This window comes from Raphanus sativus, chromosome 2 (genome assembly GCF_000801105.2).
Source record: "Raphanus sativus cultivar WK10039 chromosome 2, ASM80110v3, whole genome shotgun sequence".
NCBI classification, from domain to species: Eukaryota; Viridiplantae; Streptophyta; class Magnoliopsida; order Brassicales; family Brassicaceae; genus Raphanus; species Raphanus sativus.
In genome coordinates this window covers 8,836,967-8,855,022 of record NC_079512.1, presented here as the reverse complement: position 1 = coordinate 8,855,022, position 18,056 = coordinate 8,836,967, and the positions used below count along the sequence as shown (strand labels likewise).

Sequence of the window (18,056 nt, the reverse complement as noted above, 5' to 3'; positions counted from 1 at the left end):
GTTTGGATAACCCATTGAAATTATTTTTAAAATTTTAAAATTCATCATATACTTTAAATTTTTCAAAATTTATAAACAAAATAATATATTACATATAGTTTTGAATAACATATGTAAGGATACCTAAACTTAACATATAAATTGGCTTGAGTTAAATATTTGGATAGAGAATCAATAATTATTTTAAGTATTTTGGTATTTTGAGTATTCTTTAACTATTTTAGATATGTACCTTTGACTATTTGTATATATTTTCAAGTATTTAAACCAACTTAAAAGTACCATATATACTATGAATATTTTATATACATTAAATCTAAAAATATTAATATATAAGTATATAAATCTGTTTCAGATACATTCAGGTATCCGAAGTATCCGGTTCGGATCAGATTTGGTTTCGATTCTCTAAATACAAAAATTTTGAATAATTTGGATATTTAATCAATTTCGGTTCGGATTTAGTACTACTTTTTGGATCGGGATCGGTTCGGATTTTTGGTTTCAGGTTTTTTTCACAGTTCTAATACTGACATGAAAAACAAATAGCAAATATTTTAGAAAAATTACACCCGTGCAAATGCGCGGATCAAAATCTAATTTACTTTTATTTGAATAAACATGCCATACACCCCGTGTGTACAAACTTCACCATCCACGTGTAGACTATGGCTTTGATTGGTGACATGATTTACTAATGATTTAGTTCGATTTATGACCATAACTCAAAAATATTATCAATCATGATTTATTTATTTTTTATTTTTTGAGTTTACATTTGAGTTATAGTGTGTTCATTAAGGTACCATTTTGAGTTATCCCCTTTGTAAAATTAGTAACTCAAATAATTAATCCACATCAAGCCATTTCGTATGTATTAGAAGTTGAAGTGGTAGTTATTTTGTTTCCTACAGATTATCTTACGGTTATTTTTAATTTTTTAACAGTTTAATATTTTAATTGCATGACAATCATTTCTCACATTTACTTTCCTTCACTCACTAAACTGTTTCAAAAAAACAAAATCACGTAATTATTTACTAGTTAGTTAAACATTTTTATAAAAATTCTTATTAGATTTTAATTATTATTTTAAAAATTGTTTCTTTAAACTTTTTTGTCGAGTTTCTTTAATTTAAACTATTAACTATGTTTGATAACTAAAAAATTTATATAAAAAATTACGTTAATATATAATTATATTTGCTATAATTTTTGATTATATGGTTATGTAAATATATAAATACGTAAATACCTTTGCTATGTTTTTATATTAACTAGGTTTGATAACTAAAAAATTTATATACGAAATTACATAAGTATATTTCTTTAGTTTTGTTTATATATTTTATGTTTTCAGGCTATTTTATTTATAAAATATTATTATTTGAAATAAAAACACTACAATTTACACATCGAAAATGTTACCAGTCAGCTATTTAAAAAAATTAGTAAGTTATATTTTTACATCGAATTCACCACATAAATCTACAGTTTTTACCTTATAATTTTTACTGCGAGTTATATCAAATTTTAATTTTTATTGTAAATCAACTCTAATACAACATGTCACCAGTCGCAGCTTATATTATATGTACAACATTATTGAACTATCATCTTCCCTCTCCTAACCATCACCTTACCTCATGAACCTTATTGATCTCAGTGATGAAAACATAACATATGACTTCCTTAATACCCTTTCAATCCAACAACCGCTAACCCACCCACATGCATACAACCTCACCACAAAGATTGATGTGTTTTTTTTTTCTCAAATACAACAATCACAAGTGTGTTTTTTTATCATCACCATCAATACATAAATGATTTGAAACTTCTCATTGTAATATCATATCGAGACATTTTTATTTTTTTTGTTGTTTTCTATTTTATGTGATAATAAAGAATAAGGTGATTTAAGAGTTTCTTATTCTTTAACTGGATTAATTTATTTAAGTACTGGCAAATATAGTGTACATGTGAACACTTATACATATTGTACAATTGTATCTAGCTAATTTGAAAGTTTATAAATAGGTAATATTTTTTTTATTAAGGTGTCATGTATACATTTGAAAACTAGTGTACATATGAAAAATGTCTTAACAGTGTACATATGGACTTTGGGTTAACTAGTGTACATGTAGGCTTATAATAGAATGTACATATGGACAGTGTTAAACTACTATTTTTCTGTTGACCTTTTTTGTTTTATCTATCAATATTAGAGCTTGTTTGCTCAGATCCCCCTTCATGTATCAGATAATCAGTAAATATAAACAACCAAAATATATTCATTACAAAAATAATCTAAGTTAAATGGTTGTTGTAGATCCTAAAATCTACACTAAGTATTTAATAGTGTTTGTGAAGTAAACTAGGGAGTGACAAAGGATGTAGGCAACGATATCCTTAGAACACAACGATGTAATCGGAAATCGGTTGACAAATATGAAATTTTATTGAATAAGAGATCGATTACAAGGAATGGAAATGAGATCGAATACTACAAAGAGATCGGACAAGATCAAGCTCGAAACAAAGTAAAAGAGGTCGATGTGTGTGTGTGATGTGCTCTCTCTAGGGTTTTCGCTGTGTTTTCAGTGTTGATCTCATTCTTCCTTTTATAGTCTCGACTCCGCCTTCCTCGTAACTGACTCCGTGATCGTCGGGATCACTGCGACCTCTTCTTAACTCGTTGATCCCGTCGTGGGCTTGTTCCTTCTCGGCTCATCTGCTTTGATCTCGGCCCATTAATCGGAGTGCCAAAATTGGTTCCAACAGTTGTTAACTAGAATTACATTTTAAAATTATACAAAACAATGATCCTTCTCGACTATATCCGAAACAAAAATAAAAACAAAAGGAAGAGAAAGAGAAACAAAAATGAATAGAATCAGAGTAACAGATTTTTTTTAACAAAAGGAAAGATTAAGAAAAGAAAAATATGAATCAAATCGGATTCTTACACGAGTTCATCAGGATAACAAAGAATCTCCTGATAATCACTGCTTTCTCTCCTCAGACCAAGAAAATAATGCTTACAAATAACCTTCATTTTCTCAATGTTCTTGTATCTTAAGGTGTACCCATATGGACATGTCGAAGCTAATGGGTAGCCACTCGTTAACCTCTTCAATAACATGAATCTCCTCTGCGACAAATTATCGGGCTAGATACGAACAGATGAGACTAGTCAAAGCGAAAACAAGAACCAGAAAGACTAAAGGACATAACTAACCTTCGGCTCTTTCCTTTCCGGCGCACTTCCGCCTCGTTGTCATGCTCAACTTAGAGATTATATTTATCTATCTTCACCACTTTCACAACTGGGTCCTCCTCTGCCAAAAAAAAAATCCGCAACCCTAAGAACAAACCCTAATTCAGCGACAGACTGCAAACCAATCTCACTAATATTCTGCTTTCTCTTTCTCCGCTCACTTCCTTATGGTCTTTACGCAAGATATATAAATCCCATATATAAATAAAATTAAGTTTTTAAAGGGCTAAAACCAAAATAGGAGATATTTAGGTTTTGAAGGCCGGAGGCGATAGGCGATTGACAAGGCAACTTGAGGATTCCTACGATGATCTCCTTCAAGACCTTTGAATCCCGATGATCCATAGTCCTTTGGCTATAAAATGTTGTTCATCTCTCCCTCATGGCTGCTGATTTAGATTGCTCTTCAGCATAATATTTCCACATCTTTGTAACTCGATCTTCCAAGGCTTGTTCTTTAGTCTTTTTTCAGCCTTATCACGAGCAATTTCTTCAACTAATTTTTCAATGTATGTGGATTCTGGCACCTCTTTTCCTTTATCTTTTAGTGACTATGAATCTACTACAGAATGTTGACTTGAGCCTTAAACATAACTGTATCCTTGAGAAGTTATATATTTTATTGACTCAGCTTGACCCATTGATCATACAATTCTCGATACTTCGTTTTGACATATACTTTCTCTTTCATTTTCAGTATTTGTGGTATTATTGTGGATGATGAGTTTTTTGAACCCATTAATGCCACAAAATTCATCAGTGTATGGTGATCATTTTAGTCATCTCCATACTAAGTATCACTGAAGCAAAAAAAATGATTTCTCTTTTCCATTATGCAAACTTGGACATTCGGATTTTATATGCCCAAATCCTTTACATTCTAGGTATTTCAGCTCTCTTCTTTATAAACCATGGACAGTCTGACTTGAAGTGTCCAATATCCATCACATTCATGACACTGCATGTCTTTTTTCCAGTGACTTTGATCTTCATTGGATGGCATTTCGATTAACATCTTCCATTATTCTTGTATAGTCCTTTGTCAAACCTTTTCACTATACTGTTGAATTTTTTTGCCATAAGATTCACATTCAATTTTCTAATCCTTTCATCCTCATGATTACCTGGAAAGGAAATTCATATGACCTGAAGTGGGTTGTTTTCTGCTCATTCCAACTCAGATGCCATGAGTAGTCTGACTAGTTTGTCTGACTGAATTTCATCAGAATACATCGTCGCTTTTATCATTTTTTTATCACTGCTTTGTAAAATTCACACCTGATGAAAAGATATCTTATGAGTTTCTTAACTGCTTTTTCCAATTGTACTTTTTTCCCTAATACAATTGCTGCATTGGTTATCATGTTAAACTTTGTAGTAAAACTTTAGAAACTCATTATCCCCACCTCTTAAGTGGGTTCTTAAGAGGTGAATCCCACAATCTTGTTAAACTCATTTCTTCTTCCTCTTTTGCAAGAGTCGAGTTTGAGACGAGTTTGCTGGAGTTTTTGTATTGTTCGTAGGTTCCACCGACAGTGGCGACTTGTGATTGGTTAGTTTTTAATTATTATTTTTTAAATCAGACGGAAAAAAAAAGAACCCAAATGGGATTTTAGGGATAATGATGCTCTTTTAACGACTCATTTACACCCATTCTTTAGTTCTCAAACTTAGTAGCCAGATGTTCGTTCAGTAGGAAAAGTAAAAAAAATCCTAAATTAGCCAACAATCCAACAATCTAAAAATACTCGTAAGATAATCTTACGGTAACGAAACCTCCTGCATCTATTTTCTTGCTTTATATTCTTTTATTCCTCTTTTCCTTAATTTTATTTTCTTGTAGAAAAAACTCTGAAAAATTCCCGAATTACAATTTGATCAACCTCTTTTCTTCTTCTTCATCAACAACAAAATATTGCATTTTCTACATCAATCTCAACATCTTTAATTAATCCGAAGAAGGAAGAGGCTAGAGCATCAATCTCTTTAAATATATTAATCGGGGTTTCAATTTGCATTTCTTTGTTTTCTTTGATATTTTCTATTTAACTTTACCAACAAGAAAAAAAAAACGCTAAAAAGATCCTGGCGGCAAGAATGTCCGTTGGAGAGAGATCGCCGAGGACCAAAGTGAAGTTCATGACCAGCTTTGGTGGCAAAATCCTCCCTAGACCTTCCGACGGCCTTCTCAAATACGTCGGCGGAGAGACTCGCGTCATTGCCGTCTCTCCAGACATCACATTCGCAGGTAAAAACGACTCTTCTTCTCCTGCCCTAATCAAATCATCAAAATGTTTTTTTTTTTAAATCATCAAAATGTTAAATATAGTTTTTTTAATTTTCAGAACTCACCAAGAAACTCACAGAAATAACAGAGAACGACGTCGTACTCAAATACCAAATCCTCCCCGAAGATCTCGACGCGTTGGTCTCCGTAAAGTCCGACGAAGATCTCAAACACATGATGGATGAGTACAACCGTCACGAGAAGCTCAGAACCTTCTTGTTCCCAGCGAACCCATTGGTTCTCGAGAATCAGTTAGGTCCTATCGAGTCGTCACCACAAACGATAGAGCAACGCTACATCGAAGCAGTCAACGGCATTCTTCGCAAGAGTCCTTCTCTTCGTGCTGCACCAATCAAAACACGTCCTACTTTCACCCTCTCTGCTTGTTCTTCTCCGAGATCAGAATCATCACCAGATGGGTACGGTCTTGAGATGCCTGAAACTGGTAGCTACCAGTTGAGCAGGCTTTACCCAATGCATAAAGTACAGAGCAGTCCAATCATCACGCTAGCACATAGCTATCACCACCACAGTTCTTACCTTCAGTCACCTAACTACTTGACTTGTAGGCTGCGACCACCACCATCGCCACCGTTAGTTTCACAGAGAGGCTGGGATCCACCACATAACTCCGGTGGTGGTAATGGAAAGTGCGGGTGTAATGAAGAACGTAGGTTCTTGGGTAGAACAGGTAGTGTTCCTCAAAGTGCTATGAACCATGTGCTTCGTCTCTGATGTTGCTGCACAGGGCTGCATGATATTTGCGGCCACCGTCTGTTTATATTTTGTCTTTATGTTTTCTTGTACAGTTTTCGACATTTGTTGGTATCTAAATGTTTGCGTCTGCGTGCGTGAGAATGTTTACTGCTTTGTGAAAGGGCTGCAAGATGTTATCTTTGGTTTATTGGTACATGTTTTGTAAATCTGATGAGAATTTGTGGTTGAGAACATGGATTATATTGTGTTTGAAGACAAATTTTTGTTGCAATCTCATCTTTGATTAATCGTGTGTATGATAAAATGAAGAAAATAGTTGGTATACATCTTTTTCAAGCGAAACTAGATATTGATCCGCTCTTTTTTCGAATATAAACAAAATTTAATATAAATAAATAATTTAAGATTTTTATATGTTTATATTACAAAGTCGTATTATATTGAAAAATGAATATATTTAAAACTATATATGATTATTTTATGAAATATTTTTGTATGTATACTCTTTATTGTGTAACTATTTTGGGGCCTGATATACTATCCAGACCCGAGAAACCAGATAAATACCTATTATATAAATACCTATTTGTTATTTTTTGGACCTGCAGGTCTCGATTTGAGTTTTGATCTGGTCTCGACTCGAGTCTAGGTCTGCTCGAGACCCGACCAGGTACCTAAAATACCTAAAATGTTTTGTATATATTAGATATACTCATTTGGGTATTTCGAATATGTTTTCTGTATTACAAATATTTTTTAAAGTTTTGGGTTTGATTTTATAGTTTCGAGTTTTGAATAAAATTTCAAATTTTAAAAATATATTTTGGGTATTGGGGTAAAATTTTGAGCGTGTATTTTTGTTCATGTGTCAGATTTCGGGTAAAATTTGGGGGAAGGGAGGGAAGTTTGGTATTTGAATATTTTCAAATATTTTTGGGGTTTTGAGTATTTTTGAATTTTCAGATATTTTGAATCTTTTTTAGGTTTTAAGTATTTTGACCAATTACGTACTTGAAAATTTTGAAATAGCTAGTTGGGTCTAAATTTCTAGGAGCTAAAAAATCCAGACCCGATAGGAACTAATTTGTATTCGACCTCAAGATCAAATGCACATGTTTATTCTCTCTCTCTTACTCATTATATTTTATATGCATTTTATAAGATTTATATTTTAAAAATTTATTTGACAGATTTTTAGCTAATTTAATAATATAGATTTATGTGGTTTTAAATACTTTAAAAAAAATTCTTAGTTAACAAATTTTAGTTATAAATACTCTTTATAAAATCAATTTAAAATATTTAGAGAAAAAAACATATCACATGAAATAAGGGTACTAATATAATTCAGTTAAAAGTATTTAAAATATTATATAAATTAATGATATGACCAAAATATAATTATACATGTGTCAAACGATTTATAATATACATTACTGAAAGAAAAATACAAATATAGATTAACCCTCAAATCGAGATTACCAATAAATGATATTAGTTGTTTCCAACTTACTTCCTAAATTATAGATTACCAATAAATAATATTCACTGTTTATTAAAAATGCGTAACAATAATTCAGTAAATTACATTTTTTCTCTTTTTTTTGGGGTTCAACTTACTTCATAAAATTTAGATTACCAATAAATGATACTTGATTTTGATCCGCATTTTAAAAACACTGATTTTATATTATTTTGATAAAATTTACAATTATTGTTGAGAACAAATAATTTTAAAGTTGTTCTATTATAATATTTGACTTTCCAATGAGTGTTTTAATATCCTACCAGACCCATGGTTGAACCGATAGATTCGGTGACCTATATATAATCCAATTCAAATTTAATAGAAATGTTTTAATTAATAATTCTAAAATCCCCCATTAACTTAACCTACGATTCGATATTTTATGATCTGCTGAAAACAAAAAAATATAATAAAACTATATAAAATTCAAAAAAAAACTTTTAGTTATTCAGAATTTAATGAAATTAGAATTTTGTTATTTGAAGAAAATCAAACATTGGTAATAGAAAAAAATAAAATTTATTGATAAGGCAATATTAATTTTTTGTTACTAATAAACTATGATAAGTTTGTATTTTTATTTATTTTAGATCTAAAACTTAATTTTATGATAAGTTTAAAATATTTTTGAACAATCAAAATTTTGCATATCATTATTATGTATAAACGACATAGTAAGTAATATTTTTATAGTTTTCATATATAATTATATTTGATCGTTAAATAATACTATAGATGAAAATGATATTCAAATAAACAGCAACATCCCAAGATTATTTTTCTTTGACAAATTTACTTTAATAGAAATTGTAATTCCAAATATGTTTATATATTTTATGTCTATATACATTTATTTTATTTTTTAAGGGATGCTAAGATTTTGGAATTGAAAAAATTATGACCCACCCCTATATTATTTTAATTAGGAAATTTAAAATTTATATCAGAATATTAATTAAAATTTTAATAATATAGATTATAGCTGCAAAGATTAATCTCCAATCTTAATTTATGTTTAAATATTACAAATACATCGTTTAATATAAACAAAAAACTAAAACATAAAATAAATATCCTATCGGTCGGGTGGATCAAGGTCTATTTGATGATTAATTCAATAAGAGGAATAAATTTATAATTAATTTGATTGTTTACAAAATTAGTTTGTTAGATACCGAAATTGTAGGAGTAATTAATAGAATAGTATATTTTATTAATATTGATATATTGGTTATTGATTAAGGTAAATATTGTTAGAGAAATATATGGTAACATATTGTTAGTATAAATTTAAGGTAAGACTAAAATATTAGTATTCTAATAAAAGGGTTCAATGACCTTGTATAAGTAGATTTTTGGGAATGATTTTCTTTTAATAGTATAGATAATAACTTGATAACATATCTCGTCATAATTATATATGTTGGAGTAAACTAATTAGGTAGAAAAATACATACTATATCCTCCTGCCAAATAATTTCTAATGCTTTATCTATGTTTATTTTACTCATTTGAACCTAAGCTTCTCATCAAAACCGTCTTAGCTTGAATTTTCTTATTCAGCCATCCTTCGACTATTTCGCCTTCGACCGTTCCTTGGTTTCGTCTGCGTCCTTATTCTTACTCAGAAGTTAGACGTTATTTCGCCATACTATGTTGTTATATTGTTTGTATCCGATTACTAAATGAACTTTGCGACTTTCGACTTAAGGATGTAGGAAGCATTTCATAAGATCCACTCCAAAATCAAAACAGGTTTTACATAATTTCTGTCTTTTTCGATTTTATTTCACTTCTGTAAAAGTTACATTTTCTATTTCAAATTTAACTGTGCAAGTTTCAGCTATCACGTAAGCCACCCTCATTAGTCATTACTGCAACAAGAATGTTGAGTAGAAGAAGATATGGCTCTATTGCGGTGGAAAGAAATCTCACACATTCCAGAAGTATAAGCCACTTTAAGAGTGTAACTTTTGAACATATGTTTATGCTCGAGCATATCGGTCGACTTCAAGTGTCTTTGAATCTCATGTTGGGGGTCAAAAGTTTGCGAACACTTTTTATGAAAAACAAATTTAACATTTTAAAAAAAATTATGTGGAGTACTTTTATTTCGGGGGTAACAACTTTCAATTTGTACAAACACAATTCTTCAAAATAGTTTACAAATTTTGAAAACTGATACCAACATGTATTTTTAAAGAAAAGTTCACATCAGCCAGCTTCTACTAAATAAATTTTGCCTATTACAAAACTATATATACGCTAGCAACAATAAAATATATAGACAGAAACAATGGGTCAAGATTGATTCACGGAATAGCGACGAATGGCTGAACCAGTCCACGGTAATAAGAACAAGAAGAGGCCCATCGAAAACGATATGAGCCGCCGAACACGAGCATAGCAAAACAGAAAAATAACATCAATCATTAATTTAATATGTATATTATTAAGTTGTAAGATTAGAAGAGAAAATAAACTATGATTATAAGAATTAAATATATAGTTAGGATTTAGGAATAATCTTGTTGTCAGTGAGCCAAGTCAGCAACAACTCTTCTGACTGCTTCTTGGAAGGCTGATTCGTCGCATTCACCCTACAAAACAATCAAACATTTGACGTTTTAGTTGTAAACTCTGTCAGTTTTCTCTTTTAAATGATCAGATGACGGTCAATGATACTCCACCTAAAGTTTCTGGAGGAATCACCGGGGGAGGCTGGGCCATTATAGGAAGCGTGATCATCGTGATCACGCTGATCTTCATATGGAGGGTGATAGTCTGCAGCCAGCTGCAAGAAGCGCCTGAAGAAATCCCCGTTCGTTCCTGTTAGCGAAATCGAAATGAACTGACGCAGTTTAGATCTTATTACTTCAAAGCTTGATATCATAAACATAAACTAGAACTGGATTGAGCGGGTGTCCATATATATATATCTTCCTCGTTTTTGTTTATTATTTTCAATTTTCTTTAAGTTCTTGCTTATTTTTTTCAGTTTTCTCTAAATTTTTACTTATTTTTTTCCAATTTTCTCTAAATATTTGCTTTCTCATTTTTTCTATATATTTTTGCTTATTTTCAGAGGTTTTTAAATCTAAAGATATTCCTTACATGCAAAGAAGTTTTGATGTCATATTCCTTACATGTAAAGGATTTTTTATGTCATATTCCATACATGGATTGTTATCAACTTCAATCATCACAACAACATATTCTCTAATAAATCTCACTGGAATGTCTTATTTTCTTGAAATTCTTTGTTTTGGTTTCTCTAATTTCACCTCTTCTGTTCTATATCCCAGACCTTACCCTATAAGTTAGATTAATTATTAATTCTTTTATATTGAACTGTGTTTTCGAAGCGCAAAAATAATTTTTTCTTAAAAAATATTTAATGAAATTAGAAATTTTATAAAAATTAATTTGTATTAGTATTAGTATAGAATTTGTATTAATTTTTTTGTATCAGTATGATAAATATTGATTATATTTGAAAAAACTATGAGAAATAAAAAAATATATGTAATTCCTTTTTAAATATAATTTAACAATTCTATTTTTCTTTTCTTTGACAAAACCAATAGTCCACCAAATCTTCAAATTAATTTCTTTGAGTTTCATAATTAATAGTTCCAATTTAAATAGGTGGCTGCATATAGCTTTGCTGAAGCATGCCATTAACCAATGAAGCATCTTTTTCTTTTGTTCATTAACCAATGAAGCATCTAATCTAGCCACGCCAGAGTAGTTGTTGTATATGCTTAATCTTTTTGTTTGCCTTAAATATTTTTTTCATTATTAAAAATTTTCAATTAGAATATACAAAAAACTGTGAATTATTAATGTACCAGATTCAGTTTTTTAATCAATCAAGTATTTATTCTAAGCTCTCATATTCTCCCCAAAAAAGTATACTTTAGTAATGATGATAATCCATAAATATCACTATAATTGCCAAAAGATACTTGAGACTCTGGCTCGGAGTTCTGGAGGAAAGACAGTATTTTCAAGATTTTTCAAATCTCAATAACTTCTTGCTATTACTGTCTTTCGTGCTATATTGAAAATTTTATTTGCTTATAATTACCGAACTAGATATTTTGACCCGCTCGGTCAATTTTCATTTTTTTATCTTTCATTGTATTAAATATTAAATATATTTTCAATGTGTGTAATATAACATTTTGAGAAATAATAATGTGTTTAATTACATTGAATATTTTCTTTTTGTGTTCTACAATAAATTGTATGACTGAAATTTATTGGACATCATATAAACAAATCTAACATTTGCATAATTAGATTTATGTATAAAATATCTAGCAAATATATTTTCTGAATAAAAAATAGAAAACTAGGCAAATATGAGTTAGTATGATTTAAAATTTGATACATTAGTTATAAATTGTAAGAAAGTAAAAATATTGTATGCAATTTATTTCATAGAATATCCGGTTTGTATCGTTGTATCTATAGTTTTCAAAATAGACAAGGTGTATATATTGTGTAAATATTTTATAAATCATGGTAGGAAAGATCATAACTGCCTTGGCCGATTGTACATGTCAATTTAATTGATTTATTGTTGGTATATTTCACAAAATCTGGTATTTATTCTTTCAGTATTCCACAAGTTTATTAGTTTTGAATTTATTTGAAGACAAAATATCTTTGCGAAAATCATGGCTATAGTTTAAATGATAATTAGTCCACAATATCTTTTATTTATTATAAATTGTTCCACAAGGAAACGGGATAAATTCGATTTGGAAATATTTAATACCACATGGCCGTCTAATAGCATGTGCTACTGAAGCAGTTGAACATGGTTCGAGTCTAAAAATAAAAAATTATTAAGACATTTTAAAAAATAAGTACACAAAACTTACATATAATTGAATATATTAATTATTGTATAATATATTTCAAAACTATTCACAAAATTAGTGAAAATATTTACATATAATTTTTGAAAATTAAGATCTTGTTAAAATCCTTTTAAACACATCTCGATTTTTAATATATATATATATATATATATATATATATTAAATGAAAAATATCAAAATAGTTTAAAGATAGTTTAAAATAGTTTAAAGATTATTTACGAAATCCCTAAAATATTGGAAAGTTACTGGTTTTAATTAATTAAGTTTTTTAATGTTAGCTTGAAATAAAATGTATAGTTGAATAAAAATACACATATTTAAAGTTATGATTTTCTAAAGAATAGTCCAAACAAAAAATCACACATCAAATAAGTCATTACTTCTATTTTAATTAATATAAGATATCTTATATGTTTATTTACCTAATATTCACCGGGTCGATCGAGTTTAGAAATTTTGTCGTTTATAAAATTTAAAAGGTAATTTTTGTATTACATAAATATATTGTTAATTTATTTCATTTTAAAAAATGGTCAAGTTTAAAATTTTGTAGTTTATTGTCACTAGCCATAACAATGATATCCTAAGACGGCTTCCCACCATCCCCAAATTCCTAATGTAGACTTAAATTTGTTTATGTTATGATTACGTTACTGGGACTAAATTATAAGGACGGATCCACCTTGCATATTTAAAGGTATCGCTTTTATGCATGAGATAAAATTGACTGAAAAGTTCATTCTAAGACGTAAAAGTAGGCATGAACACATTTATTCGGAATCGAACCGAACGAAACTAACAACGAAGTTCAATTTGGGTTTGAATCCTATCAATTATACTAGTGGACCAAATATCTCTGGAACAAAAAAATGGATCCAAACCGAGAATCGAATGAGTATCCAAATATATTTATTATAGTTTATATATTTATAAATAGTAAGTATATTTAGTTTTAAATAATCTGATAATTTAGAAATTCTATTTATAAATCAAAATACCCAAAAATCGAATTACTAAAATATTTTCTATCCAAAATACTTAAAACTATCTGAACTATCTGAACTTTTGTTTAAAATTTCCAAAACATCTAATATTTAAATAGAAAAACTCATTTTTAACTTTTTAACTTAAATTAACCCAAAAAATGGAACCGAAATCGAATGGTTCCTAAATTTGTTATCCAAACCACACTGAAAAATAAAATAGCTTAACCAAAACCAAACCAAACTTTCTAAATACCCGAACGGATTTTAAACCTCTAGAGTCAAAGAACCGAACAGAAACCAAACCAAGAACCGAATATCCAGGGTTACGTAGAAGAAATTGCATTTGCAGGACCGGTCGATGCCACTTAAAGCCCTACTCAGAATGAGAAATAATGTGCACTTTTCTAAAACCAAATTAAAATAATACAGATTCTTAAGGAGAAAAATACAAAAAAAAATTGAGCCCCTAAACTGTGATGAGAAGTACAAACTATCTTAGCTATACCATCTGCTGTCCGATTCCGCTCTCTTGAATATATGAAAAATCTTGAAGTCTGGACATATTCTCTGAAGCAATGCTACATCCCCTAGTTCTGTGGAGAAACTCGGCAATGCTTTCGGGTCCTGAATCATCGATATAATATCCTTGCAGTCTGTCTCAAAATGTTGGAAATTCGTATGTTGAAGCATGGTGTCCATTTCCCAAATTAACGCCTCCTGTTCTGAGTGCAAATATTATATACGGTTTTCTTTGTTTCTCAACCCTGAGAGTTGTTCATTTCATGATCCATCTATCCATACCCAACCATATCCACTGTATTGTGTTTTGGTAGCGCATGATCCATTAACCAAACAAATATTTCAAGTTTAGGACTTGTATATTCCTTGTTTGGTGTATTTTTGAGTCTAATCTGAGGTTTTTTAGTTTGCGTCAAACCATGTATGGCATTTACTTTCCATGTAATCAACTCAAGTGGATCCCGTGTGATTCCTCGGAACAGTTTCTCGTTAAGAGCTTTCCGTAGATACCAAATAATCCATGGATAATGGTCATTATCTAGCTCTGTATCTTGAATTTTGTTCTTTCTCTAAAACAAATAATCCAAGTTGATATGCACAATCATTGTTGGGAAAATACTCAGACATGATGGTGTCGAGCCGAGAACTAAAATTTCAAAGCAGGTGGACATTCTAAAATAGCATGATTGACTGGTTCGTTAGGTTTTCCATCGCAAACAATGATTATTGCAACACATATGCCATCGTGTTAAATTCCATGTAATCACTACATAGTTAGACACCAACTGCCATATAAGATGGCAGATTTTTGGTGGAGCATTTAATTTTCAGGCATAAGCCTTTAACTTAGTGATACTCGGTTCTGAAACCATATCCTCTTGTTCTTTGTAAAGAATGTTCCTTGCAACCTAATATCTGGATTTAACCGTGGACAATCCATTCTTTGTATAATTCCATATGTACATATTATCTCTATTAGATCAGACTCTGAATGGGAGGTATGTCTTCTTGAACAGTAATGTTTTCTATCATCTCAACACTCCACTCTCTTGGAGAACTATGAAGTAACTCTCTCACTGTCATATGTGGATCTACCACCAGAACAATTGATCGAGCTGGTCTAGCAGGGGTTGAATGAATCCAAAGGATCCTCCTTAGTAAAGACCTAGCTACCATCAACCTCGTCCAAAAATAAGATGGAGATTTTTTTTTATTTGTCGTTCGGAAAGGCGAGGTTTGGTGATAATACTTTCCTCACATCACTCTTGCGAGAAAAGAATCGGGAAATTTAATTAATTTTCATAATTAAATTCGTGAATCAATCTGAAACTTATACCTCATTCATTTTTTGGACTACAAAGTTCTTTCCATGGTGTTATTATATACCTCGTTTTCGTAGATCCGAACTCCACCAGAATCGTGCAGTAGCGTTTGCTAATCTTCCACAAATCTCAAATCTCCAAAGGAAGAAAAAAGCTAGACATGATATACATTGACAATGCTAATGCAATAAGCCTCTATCAAGAACATCAAAAGGCTATTATACTCATAAGGAGTGTTATTGGATAGAATATTTATAAACACTTTCAAATATTTAAGTTTCATTATTATTTTGGTGTTAATAAAATTTTTCAAGAATATGCTAAAATTTGATGTTATTAATTTAGGATTTTACAACAATACTTGCAAGTTTTCAAAAGTCTGGAGTTATTTGTTTCATGATTTCATCATTTTACAAAAATCACTAAAAATTTTGTGCTATTCTATTTTTTTAGTAATTGACTTTCACATTCTTCTAAAGTCTTCTGTTATTATTAGTTAACTGATTACACGTGATTTGTTCACGAAATCTATTTATCAAAGTATTGCATTTTCATCAGTATTCTCAAAGTCTTTTATAATAAAAGAAAACAAGAATTTTATCTGCCATTTAAAAGCACGGATATTTTTATGTTATCTATTTTCAAAAAATTTGACGTTTTTTTTTCATTACGATGACCAGACTCTTAAATTTTAATAGTTATATCGTTTTAAAATTTTACGTAATTTATTTAATTTTTCAGTATAAATTTATGGTACAAATGAATATTGTGAAAATTTAAATTTTGATCTGATATTTAATAAAAAAAGATTGCGATACATTTTTGCAACTAAAAAAAATAATACACGGATTTAACAAAAATGTCCTTTATATAATTTACACTATCTATTTTATTAATTTTGCTGTTTGACCAGTTGATAAAGGTTGTGTCCAACAATTATTTTCCATAATACCTACCTTTTGATGTGATAACTGTATATAATGAAAATATATACGTAACCAACACATCACTTCGCCTAATAACCACCACATCAGTTTTCCTAATAACCACCTATAACTACGGACTAATAACCACCACCGACACGAACATAGGCTATTTCTTCTTCTACTATGGATCTAAAGGATCAATTGTGGGCGGATTACAAATTTGGTTCAATTATTTGAAAAATTGATTTATGGATACGGGTTATGAGTATTTTATTTCGAGTGGATGCGGGTTAGTAGATTTTGGATTGCGGATATCCTCCGACTCGAAAAATATTTAAAAAAATAAAAAGAAAAAAGTAAACACTTTTTTAAAAGTATGGTAATTTAAAAAACCATTTTGAAATTTTAAAAATATACTTTTTAATTAAATATATTTTATATTTTTATAATAATTAAATTAAATAATTATTTAAAAAGAAATTATAACTCACGGATAACCGCAAAATTAAATGGAGCGGGTGCCGGTACAAATTATTTGTTTGCGGGTTGTGCGGGTCATATTTGACCAAAACAAAATTAAAACCCGCGGGTTGGCGAGTTCGACCAGTAACCCATTCCTAACCGAGCGTATACCGAATCAATTTTTAAAATGTTATTATTTAGTGAAATATATTTTGATTAATATTAGAACACAAATATGATTACAAAGAAAAATAAAAATATAATCACAAAAAAACACAAATATGAAAATTAAATTAAAAAAAAATATATCCGCCCTTTAAAGGGCGGATCAAAATCTAGTTAGTGTTATAAAATTGGATTTACAAAATTTAGTTTGTTATGAATTAAACGTTGTGGGCCGAGGATAGAAAAATATTGTATGGACATTTCAGTTAAAAAATCCTTGTAAAACTTGATACCAGTTACGTTTTTTGTTTCAATGCATTTCCAAAAGAAAAAAAGACAAAAAAATCTCGATGAAGGAAAAAAAGTGGTAACTTTAGGTCTGGGCATTTTACCCGGCATCCGAAACCGCATTTGAACCCAACCCAAAAGACCCAAACTGAAGCAGCAAAACATTCGAACGGATATTGAATTAAGAAAGATTCGATATCTAACCCGACCGAATTCGAATAGATATCCGAAGATAACTGAATATATGCATTTTTAACCTTATATTTCTAATTTATTTCTTTTATTTTATTCAAATTTATATTGATACTACACAAAGTTTAAGATTAGATAATGTATACATATAATTATGGATTGTTACTCACTTGAAATATATGTCAAGTTTCTTGTTTCGTTCATTAACAAAAATTGTATTCAAAATTTCAAAACAATAACTAAATTAGTGTTTTTAGTTTTAAATTTTCCAAATCTATTAGTCATTTAATTTATTAAAAATTAAAGAACCATTAAGTTAAATATATATTTTAAATACAAAAAAAATTGAACAACGAAAAATTTGATTTTTTCTTTCAAAATTTAAATATCCGAACCCGATCCAAAATAACCGAACCCGAACTAAAAATATCTGACCCGATCCGAAGTATAGAAATATTTGAATGGATTCTAAACCCCTATACTAAATAC

General features: G+C 29.7%; 1 protein-coding gene across 1 annotated transcript; it reads left to right on the top strand.

Moving 5' to 3' along the window:
- Positions 1-5,131: 5,131 nt before the first annotated feature.
- Positions 5,132-6,555, top strand: LOC108833096 (uncharacterized). The gene is made up of 2 exons (XM_018606543.2): positions 5,132-5,531; positions 5,629-6,555. Exons 1-2 carry the CDS (start codon positions 5,381-5,383, stop codon positions 6,303-6,305), a joined length of 828 nt encoding a protein of 275 aa, XP_018462045.2. The 5' UTR covers positions 5,132-5,380; the 3' UTR covers positions 6,306-6,555.
- Positions 6,556-18,056: the final 11,501 nt, after the last annotated feature.